Source organism: Oculina patagonica, chromosome 7 (assembly GCF_052425735.1).
Source record: "Oculina patagonica isolate OP01 chromosome 7, crgOcupat, whole genome shotgun sequence".
NCBI lineage: Eukaryota > Metazoa > Cnidaria > Anthozoa > Scleractinia > Oculinidae > Oculina > Oculina patagonica.
In genome coordinates this window covers 30828791-30850572 of record NC_135764.1, presented here as the reverse complement: position 1 = coordinate 30850572, position 21782 = coordinate 30828791, and the positions used below count along the sequence as shown (strand labels likewise).

The 21782-nt window shown below is 36.8% G+C and overlaps 2 protein-coding genes across 3 annotated transcripts; one reads left to right on the top strand and one right to left on the bottom strand.

Annotated features, from left to right (window-relative positions):
• Window positions 1-1721: 1721 nt before the first annotated feature.
• On the bottom strand, window positions 1722-14626 carry LOC144660372 (uncharacterized). 2 transcript variants are annotated; one of them, XM_078520975.1, is made up of 11 exons: window positions 14034-14626; window positions 8093-8127; window positions 7934-7999; window positions 6531-6590; window positions 6330-6401; window positions 5674-5719; window positions 5185-5499; window positions 4439-4663; window positions 3514-3681; window positions 2587-2760; window positions 1722-1869 (listed from the first exon to the last, which is right to left on the bottom strand). In XM_078520975.1, the coding sequence occupies exons 4-10, from the start codon at window positions 6534-6536 to the stop codon at window positions 2603-2605; spliced, it is 990 nt and encodes a 329-aa protein (XP_078377101.1). In that variant the 5' UTR covers window positions 6537-6590; window positions 7934-7999; window positions 8093-8127; window positions 14034-14626; the 3' UTR covers window positions 1722-1869; window positions 2587-2602. The 2 variants fall into 2 exon arrangements, with proteins under 2 accessions (XP_078377101.1, XP_078377102.1); XM_078520976.1 differs by lacking the exon at window positions 8093-8127.
• On the top strand, window positions 12428-21570 carry LOC144660373 (uncharacterized). The gene is made up of 9 exons (XM_078520977.1): window positions 12428-12518; window positions 16339-16409; window positions 16706-16777; window positions 16945-16990; window positions 17311-17625; window positions 18517-18747; window positions 19225-19404; window positions 20386-20506; window positions 21408-21570. Exons 2-8 carry the CDS (start codon window positions 16404-16406, stop codon window positions 20475-20477), a joined length of 942 nt encoding a protein of 313 aa, XP_078377103.1. The 5' UTR covers window positions 12428-12518; window positions 16339-16403; the 3' UTR covers window positions 20478-20506; window positions 21408-21570.
• Window positions 21571-21782: the final 212 nt, after the last annotated feature.

The following is a 21782-nucleotide window of genomic DNA, read 5'->3' as shown; positions in this document are numbered from 1 at the left end:
CGCCATAGACGTTAGCGATCGTCTGTGTAATGTTCTCATATAGTCGCCCCGATCGCAAGAAAACTTTTTGGATTGACATAGGCGATAGAAACGATCGGGGCGATTATATGAGAACCAGGCTTTAGAGCACGTGCCTACCCAAAAGGGGTAAAATGAATATATGAAAGACACGAATTAGCATGTTGTTGTCGTAGGAAATACAAATAAATTATCGCAAAATAATTATGCAGTGCCGACACAATTTTAGCAATTGCCTTCTCCTGGCCTATAAAAAATTTCAAGGCTACATATGAATTTGATATTTCCCTTTTTTTTTTTGCCTAAAAAATTTGGTTGAGAATTCTTGCTAAGACTATAAACAAGGCTCTGTTAGGTTAGGTTTGCATGTCGCCTGTCTGAATTTCGAACGAGTTTGCGTGTCGTCGGAATTTTGTCATTTCGTGTAAAGAGCAGGAGTTTCTCAGATATTTTAAAAAGGCAGTTAATGTGTTTTTCGCCAATCGAAAGCCACGTGACTTGCTCTGGTACAGAGCAGGAGTTTCTTGGGCGCTTTTATTAATGTCGCAGTTAAAACAGTTTAAAATTTCTCGACCAATAAAAACGACGTGACTGTGAACAAAGTACATAGAGCAGAAGTTTCTCTTACGCTAAGGGCATTTCATTAAATTTAAACTAATTTTAATTTAATATTTTGACAGATTGAAAAAAGACGTGAATATAATTATAACTTTAAAGTACACAAGAGCAGGAGTTTCTCTAACTCTCTGAAGGGCATTTCATTAAATCCCACTGTTTTGATTCTTGACCAATGAAAATTCAAAAATATGTCAAGTTGTCGTAAGGCTACATACTTGCAGTATTAGTTCATTTTAACGTTTCATTATAGTTTCTGGATAATTTTGTATCCATGCATGCTATTCAGACTAGTTGGCCTGAAATAATTAAATTCAAGATGGCGCATCAGAGATAGAGGGTTTATGACGTCATCCGGATCAGCATAATCGACAAATAACTATGAATAATCTAGGGGCGCATTCTTTTGGGACTCCAGTCAACTCTTACCTTGCGGGCACCTCACTATTGCGGACACTCGCTATTACGGACAAAATCCAGATCCCCGGCGAAAGGTGGAAATGACTCCCGCTATTACAGACTCTCGCTATAACGGACACTAAACAACGCCCCGAGCGTGTCCGCTGTAGCGAGAGTTGACTGTATTCTGGCTTTTTTCATTTCGGTTTTGCAGGAATAACAGAATACAAGGAATATCAGTTTCCAAAAGAACGCATATTCTGAAAACGGAATACTGGTGGCGGAGGTAACCTGAGAACTATTGTTTTCACGCAAGCGTAAGTTGCGAATGACCTGGGGGCGGCTAATAACAGGGCGGCCGGCCGAGTATGATTTCCGCCAAACTATCCCTAAAGAATGCATATTCTGCCTATTCCGAGTAAACCGTATTCCGTTCATTCTGCAATCGGGAGCAGAATGAACGGCATAGTATTCCGTTCATTCTGAAAACGGAAAAGGTCCCAAATGAACGCGATCACCGTCTATTCCGAGTATTCATATTCCGGAATAGTCCCAAAAGAATGCGCCCTAAGTCCGACGATTTTCATAAAGATATCGACGTTCAAAGTACTGAGCATACCTGTAACTTTACTGTAACTTTGCAGTTATTCATCGAAACAAAGTAAACCATGCAAAACCATAAATCCGTGAAAAGTCATTTATTGCATTTAAATTAAATAAAGAGGTTAACAGCTATACGAAATCACTGTTTGCGTAGTAATCTGTTAATTTGCGTTAACAGAAATACTGACAACTTTGTCCGTGCATCGTTTCCTGTAGAATATCAATCTTGAAATCCTGCAATCATGAAAACATATATATATAATATGTTTGAATAGCGTGAAAAAAGGAAATACATATATATATATTTCTGACAGTTTATAGCGATAACAATCAGTGATCGCTTTCGGCAATTCTACTTTTTAATAAAACCTAGATCTACAGAAACTGCAAACTCCAGGAAAGCAACTTTTTGATTTGTGATTTACACACAAAACGAAAAAAACGACCCCCTAATTGTCGATTTCAATTCGTGTTTAAAAAACTAGAAATAAGTGCCATTTAAAAAAAAATAAAGTTATGACTTTTTCGCAATAAGTGAATTAAAACAAGAGCTTGAGAATATCGACTTAAACAATACCCGAGAGAAATCCTAAAAATAGTCCACTTTATCTGATAAAAAAAGGCACTTACTCAGTCAGGTTTTATAAACACGAATGAAATCGACAAAAATGTGTCGATTTTTTTTGTTTTGCGTATAAATCACAAATCAAATAGTTGATTTTCATGAAGTTTTGCAGTTTCTAGATCAAGGTTTTATTGAAAAGTAGAATTGCCGAAAGCGATCACTGATTGACAATCTCGATCTTTTCCTATTTCCAATTCAGTGAATTTTTCTCATAACAAACAAATTGTCTTTTTTCTTTATTCAAAAATGAGGAAGAAGTTTTAATCGATAGGGGACCAAAGGGGAGTTAAAAATATTTCTTTCCTTTCTGTTATTAATCTACTCACTCTAGTCACGTGGCTTTTATTGTTCCATCTCGTCGTACTCTTCACCATAAAACTGCTCATCACGTGATATCACGTCACGCCTATTGCCAAATGGGAAAGGCGGGAAGACTGGCGGCGACCTGGTTGTCGTCAGCTGGATCGTAAATACGGGTCCTGTGGTTGGCGGTTTGGATGCTTTGCAGAGTTCAAGGCAATAACAAAGTAATAATATTTTAATAAATTGAACGATCTTTAAAGTTGGAAAAATTATAATTTGTGAAATAGTTGAGAAGTTGAGCGCCTTCCAAGGACAAGCCAAACAAGCGCAAAATATTTTTATCTACTTGGTTTTACACACAACCGAGGACGACGTATGTCAACTATGACCGTATGAACTGCACTATCTACAAATCTTTATTTGAATTGCTCTGTTTTTTATTACGTGTAATTATGTAGTAATACATATTTACATAGAGCGGTTTTCACTTGAGTTTCGAAAGTAATTTGCGTTTGTTTTGGTTTTGCATTATTACGCTAAGTGATTGGTTTAAAAATCTCGCGCCACTTTCTTAGCCAAACAAAACTAAAACTAAAACCAATCGTGACTCGCTCACGCACGTTTTCCTGCGCTTTGTGCCAGCTTCATGTATTTGCTTCGAGATTTTATTGGTTTACTGGATTGTCTGTGTAATTTGTGATTGGCTATGGTGATTACTTTGCTTTTGGTTTTACGATACTCCATTGAAAATTTCTTCTATGGGAATACTTTAATAAACTGTATTAAAATCGAATTTTTTGAAAGATATATCGCTATTCTGGCGAAGTGTTTCTTTTCCAAACTTTTTCTGAAAACTTTTGGCATGCTTGTTATTTACGTGCCTATTTTACAATTACTTATAAGTCTCGCAGACCTTGCAGTTGCAATGTTGTCTTATCATAAAAACTTACTTGGAGTGCATTTGGGACAGCACTTTCCAGGAACTTGTTCAGTGATGCCAGGGCAGTCTAGACACATTATGCGGCCTGAACACTGAACAGAGGAATCTTTACACGAACACTCATGGCAGTGACCGGAGCTTAAACGCTTAACCCAGGTGTCGCCATTGTTCGAACACACTAAAAATAATAAAGAAACATTGACTGATAAATTGTTCGACCTTCATAGTCGTCGGTGCGGTTTTTATAACGAATTCAATTGGTTTTTAGTGTCACGCAACTGTCATGCCGCAAAAATAGATCCAAAACTAGATTATTACAGGTTGTAGAAAACTACTATATAACTGACTACTTGTTCAAGTTTCAGGTCTGTATGTTATTCTGTACTCGAGTTATCCGTCAAATTGTTCACGCAAATTCAGGGGGCACAGTATCGAAACGCCATGTTGGTGCCCGTGTGGTGGGACACCAACATGGCGACCCGAAATTAATGAAAACATCCGGAATTCACTACTGCTACAAAAAGCGGTCAGTTCACCCTCATGAACAAGTAAACATTCACATAAACACTTCTCACTTAAAAGTCACAGGATGATGCATTTTTTAAGCATACGTGACAACGTTGTGGCGGCCAGCTTTGATGTCGTGTGGCGTGAAACTACAAAATTCAAAATGCTCTATCTTAAAGACGGCGGATGCTATCGAGCTTAAAACCTTCATCAAGATATATATTAAGGACGTCTAATAGCCAGTGAAGGAAAAAAAAACCTCAGGGGTCTCGCGATTCTGGATTTTGGAATTTTGATGCCATCAAGTGAAAACCAAGAATAGGCAACTCTCGTAAGCGGATCAAGTATGCCCGCTCACTGACTGGAAAGAAGATTCTACTATAGAAATCTTCCCTGGATCTTATACCGTTGTTTATTTGTTTTCTTACCGCAGCGAGGACAACACACTCCTTCTTGTCCTGTTACCCAATTGTCGCAGACTTCTGATGGCACACCCCCTAGACCGATGTCACAATACATAAATCCGCATTCGGTAATATTTCCAGCAGAACACCGGCAGCTGGTACACGCGGCATCTTCGATTGGAGAAGTCACGTTATGATAAACGATATCATCCCCATCGTAGTATACCTTGTTGTTGGCACTGCACGTGGCTGTAAACGAAAAGGATATTAACATTTTAGTTGCAGGAGATGAGGCGCTCGATCGGCTTGGCAAAGCGAATTGTAAATACGACGTTTTATGCAAGCAATGCAGAGATAACCCGAAGACAGGAAGTAAAAGAAAACGCGTGTAAAAACAAGCAGATTGTTAAAATATATTTTAATTCTATCCATAATATTCTCTATATTTTTAAATACCTTTTGACTCTTTTTGTGTTCAAAGTTTTCTCCAAAGAAAATTTAAACAGTCTTTCTTTATTCAACGGAAGGCTGATTTTCGCATACAAAACATTTTTATGCGTTTACAGATTATTTAAATTGACTTTAGAAGAGAGAAAAACGAAAGGAGCGAGAAGACATCTGGAGGACTTTTAGCTTGCGTCTGCTCAACAAAAAAGGTCGAGCAAGGTTCAACTAAGCGAGACAAATTAAATCACGACCTCAGATACGCACGGTTAAAATTACGTATGAATATTGTATATTACAATGTTGTGATTCAATTTGTTTTTTACCTGGGTTTTGGCTTTTCTGGTAAATAAAGATTGTTTTTCTTGATCCGACATCATTTTTGCATTTTTTCGGATCCAGTTTCTTAATAGCAGCGTTCGAGCTCCATTGGTCCTCGTTTCCTTTTCGGCAAATAATGTTTTTCTTTATCTTCTGGATTCCAATTATTTCATAGTTGTTTTTCATGGCTGCTGGAATGCACTGATCGTAAGGCGTTCCTGATGTGGCTTTAGTCTTCTTGTAAGCTTCTTTACTGAAGATTTTCTTGTTCTTCAGTTTCTTAAAACTGTAACAGCCTACAATTCCGTAAGTGTCATGAACTGAAGATGAAAAAGGCACGAGAGAGCACTTTAATATCTGACTTGAGCATTTATTATAAAATAAAAATCATGATGTATACTGAATTGACGTTCGACCTTGCAGTTTCCATTTGTCGCATATTCTTGGGATTTTAAGAAATGAAATATGGAGCTTCAATCCGGAATCCTGCTCACCTGCCATTTGCTTTCGAACTAAATCGCCATCTAAGCTCCTCGATTGCTGGGGAATAAAAAAGTAACAAACAAATTTCACGCGTTAATTTCTCTGCCGGTCCCGCATTCCTGGTAACTTTTTTTTTCGGGGGGGGGGGGAGTGTTGTTATTGAGGGCATTTACTCGTAGTTTGCCTGTCGTATTTTAGGGAGCGAACGCATTTTGATCGGGCAAGCGCCATCTTGGATTCGTACTCAGGAGTGGATTGGGGAGAGGAGAAAACGCGTCCCAGGGAGTAGTAGTGAGGCTGAATGTGAGGGGGGAGGGGGAGGGGGAAGGAAGTAAAATTTCTCCCTTCGCACCCTCACCCCCTCCCCGTCTCTCTCACGTTTTCTCCGCTTCCAACATCCAAAATGGGGGCGAATCTACTAGATCGCGTGGTAGTACTCTCGCATGCCTACGAAAAACGTCTGCACTGTAGGCCAACTAGTACGGTAAGTTAACTGTTTTTTCGAACTCGTAACGGATGGCAAGGGCTAAGTTAAACGCCTTCGTGCCAAATAAAATCAGTCATGCGACTTCAGTTTATTCGCTCAACCTTGTCAATCTTTCCAATATTTTCGGCAATGCTGACTAATTTACTCAACAAAAATATAACTTCCAAATTTTATTCAAACCTTTAGCTTCCCAAGTGGATTAGCAGATACTGCGCATGCTACCACAAACACAACGCTGACCACTAAAAACACCTGTATTAGAAGAACGAAACAAATATCGGTCACTTATAGCACACATACTTTGAACACAGTTAGGAATATTCAGCAGTCGACCGACAAAATTTTGTACTTGGTCGCATGACATTGTAACGTTAGACTTACTTTCATTTTGCAGCAAGTCACGTCCAGCCCTATTTTCGCACTATTATATGAAGATTTATCCTGAAATAGAAGTTTAAGATGACCTTTTATTATTTTTATCTTGTTAATTAATCACAACCGTATATAAAGTGAGTGCGTGTTGCTCGGCAACTTTTGGTCACTCAAAACAAATGTGGCCCGCTTAATTTTCTAACAAAATTAGACAGCACACAATATAAAAATGAACAAAGTACTTTCTCGGTACGTAAAGGTTAAGGAGACCTCGCCAACCTCACATAACAATACTATAAAACAGAGTGTGGAGGAAGGGAAAATTGTCTTCGGTTATTGAAAACGTCAACAAAAGAGGATTTGAATTACGCTCGACTCACGTGACCCATCAAGTAATATCCCGGATGACAGGAACTTTCCTAACTGTACGGCTGGGAGATGATGATGTCACAAGCTACATTATTTTTTTGTGAGACGTGGGTTCGTGGGTGGGTAGCTGAGTAGGTGGTTTAGTAGTGGGTGGGTGGGTTGGTGGGCGCGCGCGTGGGTGGGTGAGTGCGTGGATGTTGTAGGGGTTGTGGGTGTAGCAAATTTCGTGGGTCGGTTGGTAGCGAAAAATAAACACCTTCTGACAAGGATAATAAATTGCTGTAAATTTATAACCAACTTTAAAAAATTCCCAATACCACTTGATCTACGTGGTCTGTTCATGTAGTGTAGGTTTTTGTTTTTGAGAAGTCGCTTTCTTTGGAATTGGACAGTCATTGAGCAAAAAAAAAAGATGGCTTCTTTCATTACGTCCAATTCCAGGAGTAATCATTTGAGGTTAACACGTTTTATTTGATGGCAAATGCCAACTGCAAATTTATCGCGCAATTAGAGAAAGTCATTTTCTAATTAAAGTCATTTTATAACGTCTTCTTGTTTGATTAATTTGTTTGCGTCAGGAAGCATTCAGCTTTGTAGTCATAAGTCATCTCGAGTGATCATTTGCTGATTAAACGCAGTCGTTTAGTTTAATTCGTGTTTTTTTTGTTCACTATACATTTTAACATGTGCCCTGTAAAAGAATAGCCAAGCAAAGCCTTAACTCTACCTTTGAGCATAAAATGCAAACAGTTCGCCAAAAAGTGTTAACTATCAAGGAAAATTAGAAAGCCTAATATTTTGGTAGACATTTATTATACAATGGACCTGCGCTCCGCGCGCAATCAGCTACACATTAGAAAACACACACTTTCTAGTGAAAAGAATGCACCTTTTACGCAAAGCATACATCGCTCTTCTATACTAGTAGAGTTCCTGTATAATGATAGTTCACCAAATAATCAAAGTACAAAAATCTAGTCACGAACCATGATTCCCACAGTATTTGTTGATAATACTGACATTGGAGACTCCGTTCTACTAACCTTGATTTTTTGTCTAATAAATGAATATTTCCAACAGATGGCGTCTTTGCCTCAAATGAACACAACCTGGAGAATAAGAAAATACACATGCACGTTTAGTTTTTTTGAAACATTTTAGTTAAAGGAAACAATCTTAGATCTCAAACTAATCATACGTACCTTACTTTCCTTTTCAATCACGGCTCAAACTAAAACTGAGAAATAACGACCACGGCCGGTTATTAAGTAGGGATGTGAAAATGGTATTGATGACATTACGACTTAGGTGATTGGTTGCTTTTGAGTGGTCATGAATTATAGCAAGAGAATCATCCTCTCTTGATTATAGCTTATGACAAAACAATCACTTTGAAGTCTCTATTTTGTCACTTCTGAAGGGGTTCGTTATTAGTCGCCTATTTTTTCGTTTGTCGTGCAATTTAAGCTACCCCGCTGTTGTTTAAGAAAACGCATTTCCTAGCAATTAAATTTAAATGTGAATCAGAATTTTTTTTTATTTTTCCGTTTAGGTGGTCATGTATTATGATAACATTGTAATTTAAATCATGTAAAAGCTCTTCATGAAAATTTAATTTTTTACTAGTTCTGTCATTGTGATTTGAAATTAGAAAGCTGAATACGTAAACTACGTAGTATAGATAAATTTTTTATTTAATTTTGTGAGTCAGAGAAGAACTTGAGTTGTCAAATGTCCGCAACCTTCCCCGTAAATAAAGCTTTGCACAGAAACTCGTGGCTGTGTTAAAGTAAGTTGGGGTAAAAGTAAAGTTAGTGGCGTTAATTTTGTCTATTGACCTAATTGCATGTCATCAAGGCTGTCCCTTTTATCTAATATTTGGTTTTTGGTTTTGATAAAATGTGCTTATTCATTTATCAGTTTTATAAATGATTCATGATTGAAGCAAGCAAGCAAGCACGTTTGTTCTATCATTTTCTAATTCTCCATTACACTTTAATGTGAACGTTAAAAAGCTTGCGCACGTTTCGTTAAATTTTGTTTGTACCGATTGCACAATTTCAAACAACTATTGCCAAGCCAAACCTGGCTGGGCAATAAGAAATTTCAAGGTTACAAAGGGAATAGAACCTAAGTACAAGCTTGGCTTTTGAGAGCGGGACACAAAACAATTGTAGGTTTAGTATCACGCTATTGTTGTTGTGACAAATTAAAACCCACACGCGCACTCGTAAGCGAAATGCATTTCCTGACAATTAAATTTCAATGTGAAGCATCATTTCTTTTTTCCCCGTTTAGGAAGCATGTATTATGATAACATTGTATTTTAATATCAAATCAATTGAATTTATGAAAATTAATTTTTTTAACAATTCGGTCACTGTGTTTGAAACAAAATTTTGTTTCATACTGGGGCTGTGAATCAGATCAAAATTTGAGTTTCTAAAAGTATATTTTCGCAACTTTCCCCATAAGAAAAATAAGACGCCTGGAACAGATACTCGTAGCAGTGTTGAAGAATTAAGGATAAAAAAGTAAATTTATAGTGGCATCATCTTTGTCTATTGGTCTAAACTGCTGGTTATTATATGTCATTTTAATATAATATTTCCTTTTTGGTTTTATGGATGCCCTTAAATTCATTTATCAGTTATTAAGGTCTAATGAAAATCACATTCACGTTAGCAAGCACGTTATATAACGTGCTTGCTTACGAGCATACGTTTCCGCGTTCCGTATAAATAAAACATGTAAAACGTCATTATTTTTTCTTGTTGAGTATCTTTAATTAATTTTCTCACGTGGGAGACGTGAAAACGTTTTTATGAGTTCCCATATAAAAATATCACCCACAGCCTTCCCCGTAAAAAAAAACTCTAACGCGACGCGTAAAATAAATTGGGATTTAAAAAGTAGCGTTGATTTGTAGATATGTATAATTCGTTTATACGCCAAATGTTCATCAATACGCTTGTTTTACCTAACATTCGCTTTTGGATGACATTGCGCGCTCATTATACTGTTGTTACAATTGATTTATAAGTGGATAATTTATATTCGGTTTTCACGAACGTATTCAGCCAGAATCACGAATCACGGTCCTCAAAATAAGCAGATCACGCGTCTTAACTCACTACCTGGCACTGGCAATTCACAGATAACGGCCAGATGAGAACTTTTTCACGTGTCACGGGCAAGTTTTTGCTCCAATTGCGCGTCACGCATAACACGCCGTTTACCACCCTATTGCTAGGACACATCCGTTTACTACTTACTTACTTTATAGTTTGTGACCAAGAAAACCATTTATAAAATTATGAAAATTGCAAATGAATCACTAAGAGATTCTTGTACGTCATAGGTCACGTGACCTAAAAAGGATGATGCATTGAAGTGGGCGGGAAACTGAAAGGTCAGTTGTTGAAGAGTATTTTGAATTTTTCGTGTACACGTGTTTTAATTTGGCTCTTCTCCCTTATAAAGCCTTAGCGAACACAAAAGAGATCAAGCAACAAGATTGACTTCAGAGAAACATCACGAAACCTTGTTTAGCGTAATGTATCTAGCTGAGCGGGAACGAGCGGAGCCCCATACTGACCTAATGTGAGAACCATCGAGGTGAAACATTTTGGTTGTCAGGTGATTGTCCGTAAGTCCGTCCGTCCGTACAGTTCTTGCACTGTGCGTAAACGAGCTGAGCCTCATAACTTCAAAACAATTTAAGAATGAGGGTAGAAAAGAATAAACCATGGCCAAAGTAAGAAAATATACAAATAAAATAAAGTAGGAATAACCATTCACTTCAAGTATTTTCTTGTCGTTATTTACAAGTCAGCACCGCGCTCAAGAAATAAATGTCCGTGGAGCTCTGCTTTTAGACTTTGCTTAATCTATATATTATCTTAAGTTTGAAGGTTTGCCAACGATATCGCTCTAGAAGAAACTATGATCAAATATAACGTGAGCTATATGGTTTCCATGGTAACCATAGACCAATCATTTAGGATACAACACGCTACGCACCAACACGATCACAGAAATCCTAGTGCTGGAAGCTAGTGCCCAGTCTCCACAAGGTTTTCTAAGTTTCGAAACCGTTTCAGTAAGCCTCAATGCAAATGTCAGTCATTTCTTCTTTCCAGGCGTTTGATTGGTTGGGAAACAGCGCGAAAAATATATCACAATTTGATATGAATACTTTATTGACCCTCGGATTTGTAGAGTAGCTTTATCATAGCTTATATCTTCGAGCATTTCCCCACGCACCTTTTAGAAAAGGCAAAGATCAGACCACAACACCGGGAAGTTTGTGCCCTGAGAGGGCACCAATAGCGAGTGATAGTGAAAATATTTAAAACCTCCTCCATTTTTCCACTAGCCGTTCTTTGATACCTATCCTCTGGAAGAAGATATTCAACAATCAGTAAATATTTTGTTTGCTCTTTTAAATTTTAATCCGCATGCTCATCTTTCGGTAGATCTTTTTAAGTGTAATAATGTAAGTGTAATAATGATAATTCTCGATCGGAACAGCACGCAATGAATTAATCAAAATGCTTTCAATTTCCTAAATAGGAAAAATAACTGAAACAAGTTTTATTGGATATTTCCGTATGTACGACGAATAGTTTTTTTTTCATTGACAAACAACACTGTTAGATTTGGAAGCAGAATATTCTAAAACTTGTCAAATAAGTATTCAAAATGTAACCTAGTCTCTTAGATTTATATGCTGTTTAAAATACCACCTAGCTTTTCACTAACGTTTGTATTCTTTGCATGACATTTTTTCGCAAAAAGTCCCATCGTTTTTACACAACTGAGAAAAAAATCCATGTCAATTGCCTAATAATTATCCGTAAGGCCGGGAATTTCCTGCACTGAATAAGATTTGATTGCATTTGCCAATGCCTAACAAACACTGATATCGATGTAACTGCTTGCTATCAAATTCTCAGCATGATTTTAATAAAAAAAATCTTATTTCGCAAATATTTAAATGGCAAAAGGATTTATATAAGCGAGTAAAAAATTGTTTATTTAAACAAGCTCAAAAACCTCGCTTGATAATAGAAAGTGTTTCTTCTTTGATGTTCATGACTTTACGGACGGGATAAATGCTATTAATTGCTCATTTGCCAGGTTAATAAAAATATTAAAAACTTTCATTAGTGACAAGAGAACCAAAAAGATATTTTGTCAAGCTTATTTGGATTAGCAAATCTTTTTACTGACAATGCTAAATAAAAATTCGAAAGGTCTCTCCTTTAGCAGAACATAATGGCTAAGTGTCAAGCCAAAAATATCTGATTGGATTTAATGTATAGAAAAAAATTTCCATCAAGCAGCTATGTCATAAAATATTGTCCTGTTTTTTTTTACCTCCACAGCGGGACGAATTCAATGTCAATCTTCCGCCTCCTATAGATTGATAAATATTGATGCTATGTAATAAAAAAAGGATTGCTGTCGAGTTTGTAAATAATCTTCTATTATTTCTCTTAAGATGTAAACATCGATTAGAATTACTCATAAAAGTCTTTTGAAATCTGAGGTTCAAATCTCCGGTCAGGAAGAAAACTCATATTGTTTTCATTTGGGACGGTCAGGAACAGAGCTCATGTTAGGGTAAGATATATCAAACAAGCCCTTGGCTTGCTTTCCTTCAGTTGATTTTTGTGAGATTTTATTTTTCTAAGGCGGAAAGCTCTAAAAGCACTTATCAAAAAAGAGTACTTTTAAGTTTTTTAGATTTTATTCTTTGCTCTGAAGTTGCTTCCTAGTTGTAAACAAAAAGGCAACATACGGCAGATTGCGATTTTCTCTAATCGAGACATTTAACTCGTAACCACGGTAAACCATGGTTTAACCTTATCCTCAGTAGTGCACATTTGTTGCATCATGAATTTTGAAATTTGGTCGATGTGAAGAAAACATGAACAAACGCCACAAAAATCTCGAGCACCGAATTAATGGCTGCTTTGAGGCGTAGTATACGGCATAAGTTAGAGAGCGTTTATATTGGGGCTGAAAACTGTACTACGGAGAAGAACTCTAATGATCTGAATACAGAAAAAGGGAAGGAAAAATCAAGAAAAGAAATGGAAGGTAGGAAGGAATTGCAAAAGGAAGGAAGGAAGGAATTGAAAGAACGAACGAAAGAAAATGGAATGAAGCTAAGAAAGCAGAGCAAAGCAAAAAACAGTTTCATATCCGGCTAACTGTTTTAAGTAAAGCCGCGAGATAGAGCTTTTTTATCTAGTATTTGTTCTTCTTGTCGGCTCTCGTCCTAAATAAGCGCGTCATCGGATTGGTGAATTGCAGACACCTCAAGTTGCAATCTAACCGCTGAGCGTGGAAAATTAAAAATACACAAGCTCGCCAGTTCCTTGGAGGAAGCCAAAGCAGCTTGGTATTTCCATTTTTTCATTTATGGACAATTAAAAATGCTCTTTCTTGGGCTCTCTCTTCATTTTTTCATTTAACACGACAAGTCCGACGAGATAAATTAGATTCTGATATTGTTTACAGGGGAAAACAACTGGCTTCCCTTTCAGGCTTAACTAACGCGTAACCTAGAAACTTTAATTGATCGACACCTTTTTCGGTTTTGCCGACTTTCATTTTCCTGCATATATTATCGGCATGAATTAGTCGCCATTCACGGAGGCAAATAATGTCAAATTTTAACATCGAGCGGCCTTTGGCCCAAAATTCTTGCACTAACTTTTGTGGATTCGTTGAGCTATGTCTGTTTTACTGATATCTAACACTCATGGTCACCATAAAAGCCTCGAGTTCAAATTATCAGTTAGGGAGAAGTGATGAATTAGTACGCGTTAAAAGTGTACAAGCAAGGGGCAATAATACATTATAAAATAAACGAGAAATTTGAAAATACAAATTAACGCATTTATGTATTTGCCTAATTGTTTATACATTTTGACCTTGCCCGATTTACAATATGAACGAAAAGCTATAGCGAAAAACCAGCAGCAGAGATGAATTTCACGCGAAAATCCGAGTTCGGTTTCTGATCCAACGTGTTATCACTGTTTTTCGAAAGCTAGGTAACGGAACATCTTTAATCAGTTGTAGTTTCAGTACTCGTGAAGGGTTAAAAAATGTAAAATTGAAACTTACCCAATTGTAATAGACCATTTTATGTAGAACCTTCTCTTAGCTAGAGCATCTTATCTTTTCAAGAACGATGATATTGTTGCTGGTTTCACTGTTTGACTTTCTTTGCAACCAATATTCACGACTTGTCCACGTTTCAACATACAAAGTCTTTCTTTTTTTCTCAATCCCCACGCATTTTGTACAAAATTAGTTACTAGGAGAATTTGAATGAAGGAGTTTGACGATATTGTTCGCTTTGCCGCAGATTTCAGTCTTTGTCATCAGGGAAACGTCCTTGTTAAAGAAAATACCTCTTGAATAAATATAAAGATCGAAAGCTGACGTCAACATGCGATTCTTTGGCTTGCATGCACATGCGTTGACTTTGGTCGGGATTAAATTTGCACGTAATTCGGCGCAAGTTTTTCACCAGCCAACACAAAGCTGGCTAAACGCAACGCAAAATTTCGCACTCAATCATTTGTATTTTGGTTACATTTTGACCGAAATTGACGGAATTGCTTTGGATTTTTTTGCAAATTGCGTGTGATTGCGGTAAACTTTCGAGTGCGTTTGGCCACCCAACGGCGCCACAGTTTAGCCAGACCTTTAAATAAAAATAATATCAAAGTGATTTTTTTAAAAAAAGTATCAAAGTATTATTTTTAAAAATCTTAATTTCCGATATCTTTATTAAAGAAAAAAAATGGTTAATGGATTCAAAGTCCGAGTTAAAAAACGCGCAGCGGTCGTTCAGTTAGGTTTTGGCTTCAAGAAAAGCATACGTTCTAAAAATGAAGCTTTTCAGAACGTGGCATTTCTACTGACAAGAACAATGTGTTTTTCATTTGTAAAGTTCAGAATTATGACAGCCGATAAATTGCTTTTGTGAGAGTTCAATAAACGCATCGTATTTCGTCGTATTTATTGTGTAAATAAATTTTCATGACCATTTATCAAACGAAGAATGGTTCATTTCAGTCTCGCTGTTGAAAAATACAAAATAAACTTTTTATAGGTTTAAGAATTGTGATGAAGTCTTCACTCACTGAGAGAGTCAATACCCGATTTTACTACCGTGAAAGGCCGAAAAATCGATAATTGTAATCTGCGCATTAATGTTCATCTTTGTAATAATGTGTTTTTTAATCTCCACGGAGTCTCTATGGCTGTTTATGATCTTAGCAAGAATTTGTGTTCTGCAAGTTATTAAATTCAAATGAATAATATATTAGTCAGGTTTATTCAACGTTCAGTTCCTTTTCTTGGCACACTTCAAAGCGAAAAAGAATGATAGCTAAACTGTTTTTTAATTTTCTTCAGTCTGTACGTATTTAAAGTAAGAGATCTAGAAAGTGTTTTTTAGATAGATATCAAATTCAAATATGCCTCATTTTTTAATTTATTTCAGTTCGAAGAAATTCGCTAAAGCCCTGAAATTATATTCTAGCAAAAGAAAAATAGTTTTTCTGTTGATAGAAAGTGTCCAAAGTTAAGCGAGGGCAAGGAGTGTTCATAATAGCTAATTTCGGTTTTAAAATTTGGCAAATTTGTGACTCCGACCACGAAAATTAATTTTCTTTTTTTTCTCGAAAATAAAAGACTTCTGGGGGGGGGGGGGGGGGGGAACAAACTACATCAGGTTTCCTATCTCCCCAAAAGCTTTTAATCAGCAAAAAATGAAGAAAATCGATTTTTCAACTTCTGCCACGAAATCAAGATTTTGCTCGGTTTTTCATGAAAGTCGCTTTTACGAAGTGACTTTCCGAGCAAGCACCAAGCTGTTAGTTGATTTTCTTCAGTAAATCCTTCCGCGTACAGTGGCATATGAATGAAATCCTTTATATATTTCTTAGCAGGCAGGGTTATGATCATGTGACTGGCATTGACATTCGAATAGCCAAAAACTCCACCACAGCCATTTCTACTTGAGTATCGAAAGTCTTCGCTTTGGATTTGTGTTACTACGCTTCGAGATTGGTTTAAAACACTCGCATCACTTAGTCGTGATTTAGAAGTGTATAACCAAAAGGAATCATGACACGCTCACACATGTTTTCCTGCGCTCCGTTCTTGCAGCATGTATTTGCTTTGTTTTGATTGGCTTAATGGTTTTTCTGTGTCTTTTGTGATTGGCCATGGTGAGTATCATCCGTCCAATTATGGTTATTTGTCGGTATCGCTGTAGTTTTTGTTGTTGAGTGGTGAATCTGTCACACTGCCTTTTTGCATTTTTTTTTTCAACAGAAAAAGACAGCTAGATATGGTGCAACTTCTAGTTATTTACATGAAATTAAATTGAGATTAACACACGCTTCTATTTCAGGGCAATTCTTCGGATAAAATCAAATTATCAGAGTTAAAGTTGGACATAGACTTGTTGCAGTAAAAATGAAAGTAAGTCTGACGTCACGATTTTAAATCAGGTTTATGGTTTTGAAACCCTTCTTAGGTATTACAGATACACAAAAACTTTTTTATTCGTCGACTCCTTTAGTAAGATCCGGTTGTGTAATCTGAAAGGAATTGTCTGTAAGTTTTTTAATTTAGACCATTCAAATGGAAACTCAAGTTCATCCACAGGAATGACAGATGTTCCTAACCTCCACGCTTTAGCACAGTAGTGCTAAATACCTTGGCACTTCTTCCTAGAATAATGTTATGTGACAGATGATTGTTTTTCCACAATTCAGGCGATTTCAGTGGTCAGCCTTGTTTTCTTGACAGCATGCGCAGTAACTGGTAATCCACTCGGCCCTCTCAAGGTTTGTAATGTTGAAAGTCATTGTCTTTTTAAAAAAAATAATTAATCGGCAAAGCAAAAACACTGGGAAGACTGAGAATTGATCAGAATTAGCTGGCGCTGGGTATCTCTTTACGGAATATCATTAATGAAATTAAAATCGACCTTTTTTGTTCTTTATTTCATAAGGAATCAAGGGACTTAGATGGCAATTTAGCTCAACAAAAAAGGGAAGGTAAGCATTACTTGAGTAAGGTGTCGCTGGATTAATTTGTATTGTTCCTTTTGTCACAAATGTACTGTGTTCTTGGGCGAGACTAGCCTGTTCCAGGCGTTCGGTTAGTTACGGAGCAGCTTAAAAAATGGGATTTGCGCGAAGAACGGCGGCGAAAAAAAAGGGAGTAGGGGTTTGAGGTGGGAAAGGGGCTAACCTTCATCATCATCGTCATCTTCCTCTTCTTCTTCTTCTTCTTCTTCTTTGCTAAGGTGAGACACCTGCTTTTGCTTACGTCGTCCGTATAAGCCGCTTTTTTAATGTTTTTCTCTTATGTTTAGTCCCTGAGAATTTTGAACCTGTGGGCTGTTACAGTTTTGCGGCACTGAAGAAGGTGAAAATCTTCGGTAAAGATGCTTACAAGAAGACTAAAGCCACATCCGCAACGCCATTCGATCAGTGTACTCCAGAAGCCAAGGAAAACGACTATGAAATCATTGGAATCCAGAAGATAAAGAAAAACATTGTTTGCCGAAAAGGAAACGAGGAGCAATGGAAGCCGGACGCTGATATTAAGAAACTGGATCCAGATGATTGCAAAAATGATGTCGGGTCAAAAAAATCCATCTTCATTTACAGGAAAAGCCAAATTCCAGGTAAAAATAAATCGAATAACAGAAACCTGATCTCTGATATCAGCAGCCTTCTTTTTCGACTGATAGCATTTACTTAGCCATTGGCCCTGTCGTTCAAAGGGTGGATAGTGCTATCCACCGGATAAATCATTACCATCAAGTGGATTCGAAGCGGAAAGGTTTTTACAAAAAAAACTATGCTACCCATTTGATGTAATTCGTCGGAGCATTGGATAGCGTTATCCATCCTTTGCGTATATGACATGAAAAATATTTTCTGCTTATTTGAAAGGCCTTTCAAAATACAGAAGAATGGCGTTTTTCTTTTCGAAATACCTTTTTTCGTTTCAGAGATATTGACGTTTTTGTATTATGCAAATTAGATCAGTGATGACGTCACAAGATTTGACTCTAAAAAATGGTAAATACTGAATAAACAATATCTCTAAAACTATTGAAGCAGTGTTCTTGAAACTTGGCACCACAAATGTGCATCACAAAAGGAACAAAATGACACCCTTAGTATTGTTGCCATAGCAACTCTTTCAGCTCCAGTCTCTCTCTGTTAAAAAGACAAATGTCCCCATATCTGACCTCTAAAGTGAGACAAAGGATCCTGCTTAGAACAGACATAGTTCCCATATTGCCTTAATTCCCACCATTGGTTTGGCTGAACTAGATGGCTCTTGGTTTAAGACAAAAACTGGGAATTTCAGTTTTTATTGAGACAACACCAGCGGCAAAACTGTTGTCATGGCAACAGCCCTAAGAGTAACATTTTGTTCAAATAAATGTCATGTCATATACACTTAAACAACCGGGGCTTGGACTATGATTATTTTAACTATCGCAAATCCCATGCAGTAGTAAACAACCTAAAGTATAAAAACGTTAATTACTTTAATTCTACAGAGAACAACAAGCAGTGTACATTTAAAGACAAGTTATACAAAGATGGAGATGAAGCTAAGATGTATCATAAAACCGATAACGAGCTGAACGCCTTTTGCCGAGTGTGTCACTGTTCACGTGGAGAGTTTCGCGATTGCTTTAACCACACTTGCGAAGTTGGGTTTCTCAGGCAACACTGCCCAGAAATTATCCATCCACCCAATAAATGCTGTCCGATTTGCAAACCGTCTAGTAAGTGTCATCAACTCGCATGCTTTTAACTTCTTAAATAAATTTCCTTGTCTTTAGTTATTAATACTTTGCTAATTAAGCAGAAAGGAATCGAATACCTTCTTAATGTGCAGACAATGAAAGTCTTGGAGTTAAAAAGTACAAAAGTTATAGTTGCCTGATTTAATTTGGCCTTTTAGCTAACTATGGTTTGTGCACTAATGTCTAAAAGCCATTTTGTTAAGCTATGAAAAACGTAAATAAGCCTACCACGCACACTAGTTTGAAGCCACCTTATATAAGTATCAATCAACTACAACAAAAAATAATTATGATAACGTTATAACAGATAAATACCTACCTACGTTGTATTATTGAGTTCTAGTGCTGTCAGCCTTCGTAATATCCAATTTAAGCAAAGCTCGCGTCTGTTCGGGGGTCTTTTTTTCTAGGAACTAGATATAATATAAATATAGTGCATTGATTTGGTGATTTCAGAGTGCAATGGACGAAAGACGGGCCAAACATGGCTGGAGCACAAAGGCAAGAACTGCCTACATTGTGAATGTCACAGTGGAGATCAAGATGAAGCAAGTTGCAAAATGGTTAAAACGTTCTGTCCTCCAGTGAGCTGTAAAGATCCTGTCATCCCCAAAGGACAGTGTTGTCCATACTGCGGTACTGTTCATCTATTCTTTTGAATGAAAATACTCGTGTTGTTGTTGTTTTTGTTGTTGTTGTTGTTGTTGTTGCTGCTGCTGCTGCTGTAGCAGTATTAGTAGTATTAGTAGTAGTTCAGATCTGCAAAATATAACAAAAATTCACTTCGAACGTGGAAATTCGTTACAACAACAACAAAACCTTATTTACCCTAACTATTTACGAAAACAGAATATATATATAGTATAAATAAATAATTAGGAGCCTGGCTGCCTGAAATAACTGTAGAGTTAAAAAGGGCAGGCAGCCAGTGTTACAATTATGTCAATACAAATTAAGGTCGGTAAAACACACAACACCACAGAACATTACAGTAAGCAAAATGAAAAAAAGACAATAATATATTAGAATATTGAGGATAAATAAAATGGAGAAATAGAAATAAGAAAACTTATCAATTACCATTACTAAAAGGAAAAAAATGGCAGTGTAACAATTTGGGTAAAACAGGACAGTTTCGCGCTACCGTCCGTGGTATGTTTTCACCCAGTTCACGGTTTTGATAACAACTCGTCCGCACTGAAAGGGAATTGTTAGATCACCAACACAAAGGGATATTAGTGCATTCTTACCCCTATCTGGAAAATAATTAAGATTGACCACAAAGAGAGTAGAATAAAATTCGACAACAACCTCTCTTGAATCGGTGAAACAGCAAGGAGAGATACTTGTTTTTAATCGGAAATTTTACAGCTGGGGGGTAGGGTATCTCCTATTTAACATCAACCGACATGACCCTGAAGGTCAATGACTTTTTACAGCTCAACATCATTCAAATAAAAAAAAACGGAAACTGTTATCATGCATATTATGAATAAAATGTCCAAAATGTGCCTCAAATGTGTATCCCGCACCACAACTCTTTTGCTGGGCCAAAGCTTGTATGTACGCCATTGCGTGCCTATGTTGCTCACCTTCATCTTTTTCTGGCCTCATCAGAATCTGAACCTACCACTCAACCCGAGGACGCAGTCTTCACGATCAAGCTGACAGAGGAAACGCCGACTCCAGACTTTCAATTCCCATTCTAAGTCCCCTGACGAGAAGTGGATACGTTAAAGTAAATAGAGGAACACTTTGTATCACTTACATGACGTATATAACTTTTTGTTAAAAAAGTGAGTGGTAAGTCTTGAGATCAAAAGGAGCCCAGGTTTACGATATGATCACTCGGCTATGTCGGTGGTAAAATATTTTTGACATTTATGTTTCAGCTGAATACTGAGATAAAAAATTAAATGATAATAAACTGGGAATTTTTGGAGCAAGGGAGTTAAGATGTATCGTTTTACTCCAGCACCAGAACAATAACTGAGAAATTACGTCAGCTATTATTCTGGTGCTGAGGTAACTTGAGACGAAACCTCTTAAATTAAGATATTAGTTTTTACAGAGTTGTGTTCACCCTTGCAATATTTTCGGTAACAGTTGACTAATCAAAACTGATTAAAATAAGGCTTGAAGGGCGCAGCCAAGAAACACCATACAGTCAGTACTGTATGTGATGTAAAATTTAAACTTCAATTGCTGTTCTTATGATATTTTGTTGAGATAAAAATGAGTGAATGGTTGATAAATGAATGAATGAAAGAATTAATGAATGTCTTTGTTTCAATGTCAATACTAAAATAGCAGTCACCTGCATCTCACCTGTCCCCTGGCGCCAAGTTGGCGCAAAGGGCCTCCAGCAGTAAAAAAAAAATAGCAATAAAAAAACACAAAAAAGGTTCACTAAAAACAAAAAAAATAACGGATTCTAAATATTTTAATAAAATGCTAAAATTAGTAAAATGCAACTTCTAGCTCGGAATCGAAGACGGATACTTTAGCCACTTAACTTATTAGACGCACTGACAAAACCAACGATTTGAACTTTAAGACATTCAAAAATGTCTTCAAGAAAGCACAATTTCTCGAATATTAGCAATACTGGTCTAATGAGTTTTTTTTTTCAATCACAGATGCATTGCAAAGAGAATTATTGCTCTAGAAGTCATTGAATGATGTCCTATAATCGAAGTCATACAATGATGTCCTATAATCAGTGATTTATTGTTTATTGAAAAGCTTGATCATTCTATGTAACCAGTAAAACAATGGCTATAAATAAAGGAATCGAAATCACACAGTCTTTATAGTTTTGTTTTCAGATAAGCATTCATCATTTCCTCTCGTCAGTAATTAATGTATTACGGATGTGATAAGAAAAACTGCGCGAAAAGTGCCGATGTATATGTGGAAGTCACCAGATAAGTTCGCTAATTGTAAAATTTCCTTTGATATAGGGCTCAAAACAGGCGGAAACGGCGTGTTTAATTTATTAGAAAAGACTATAA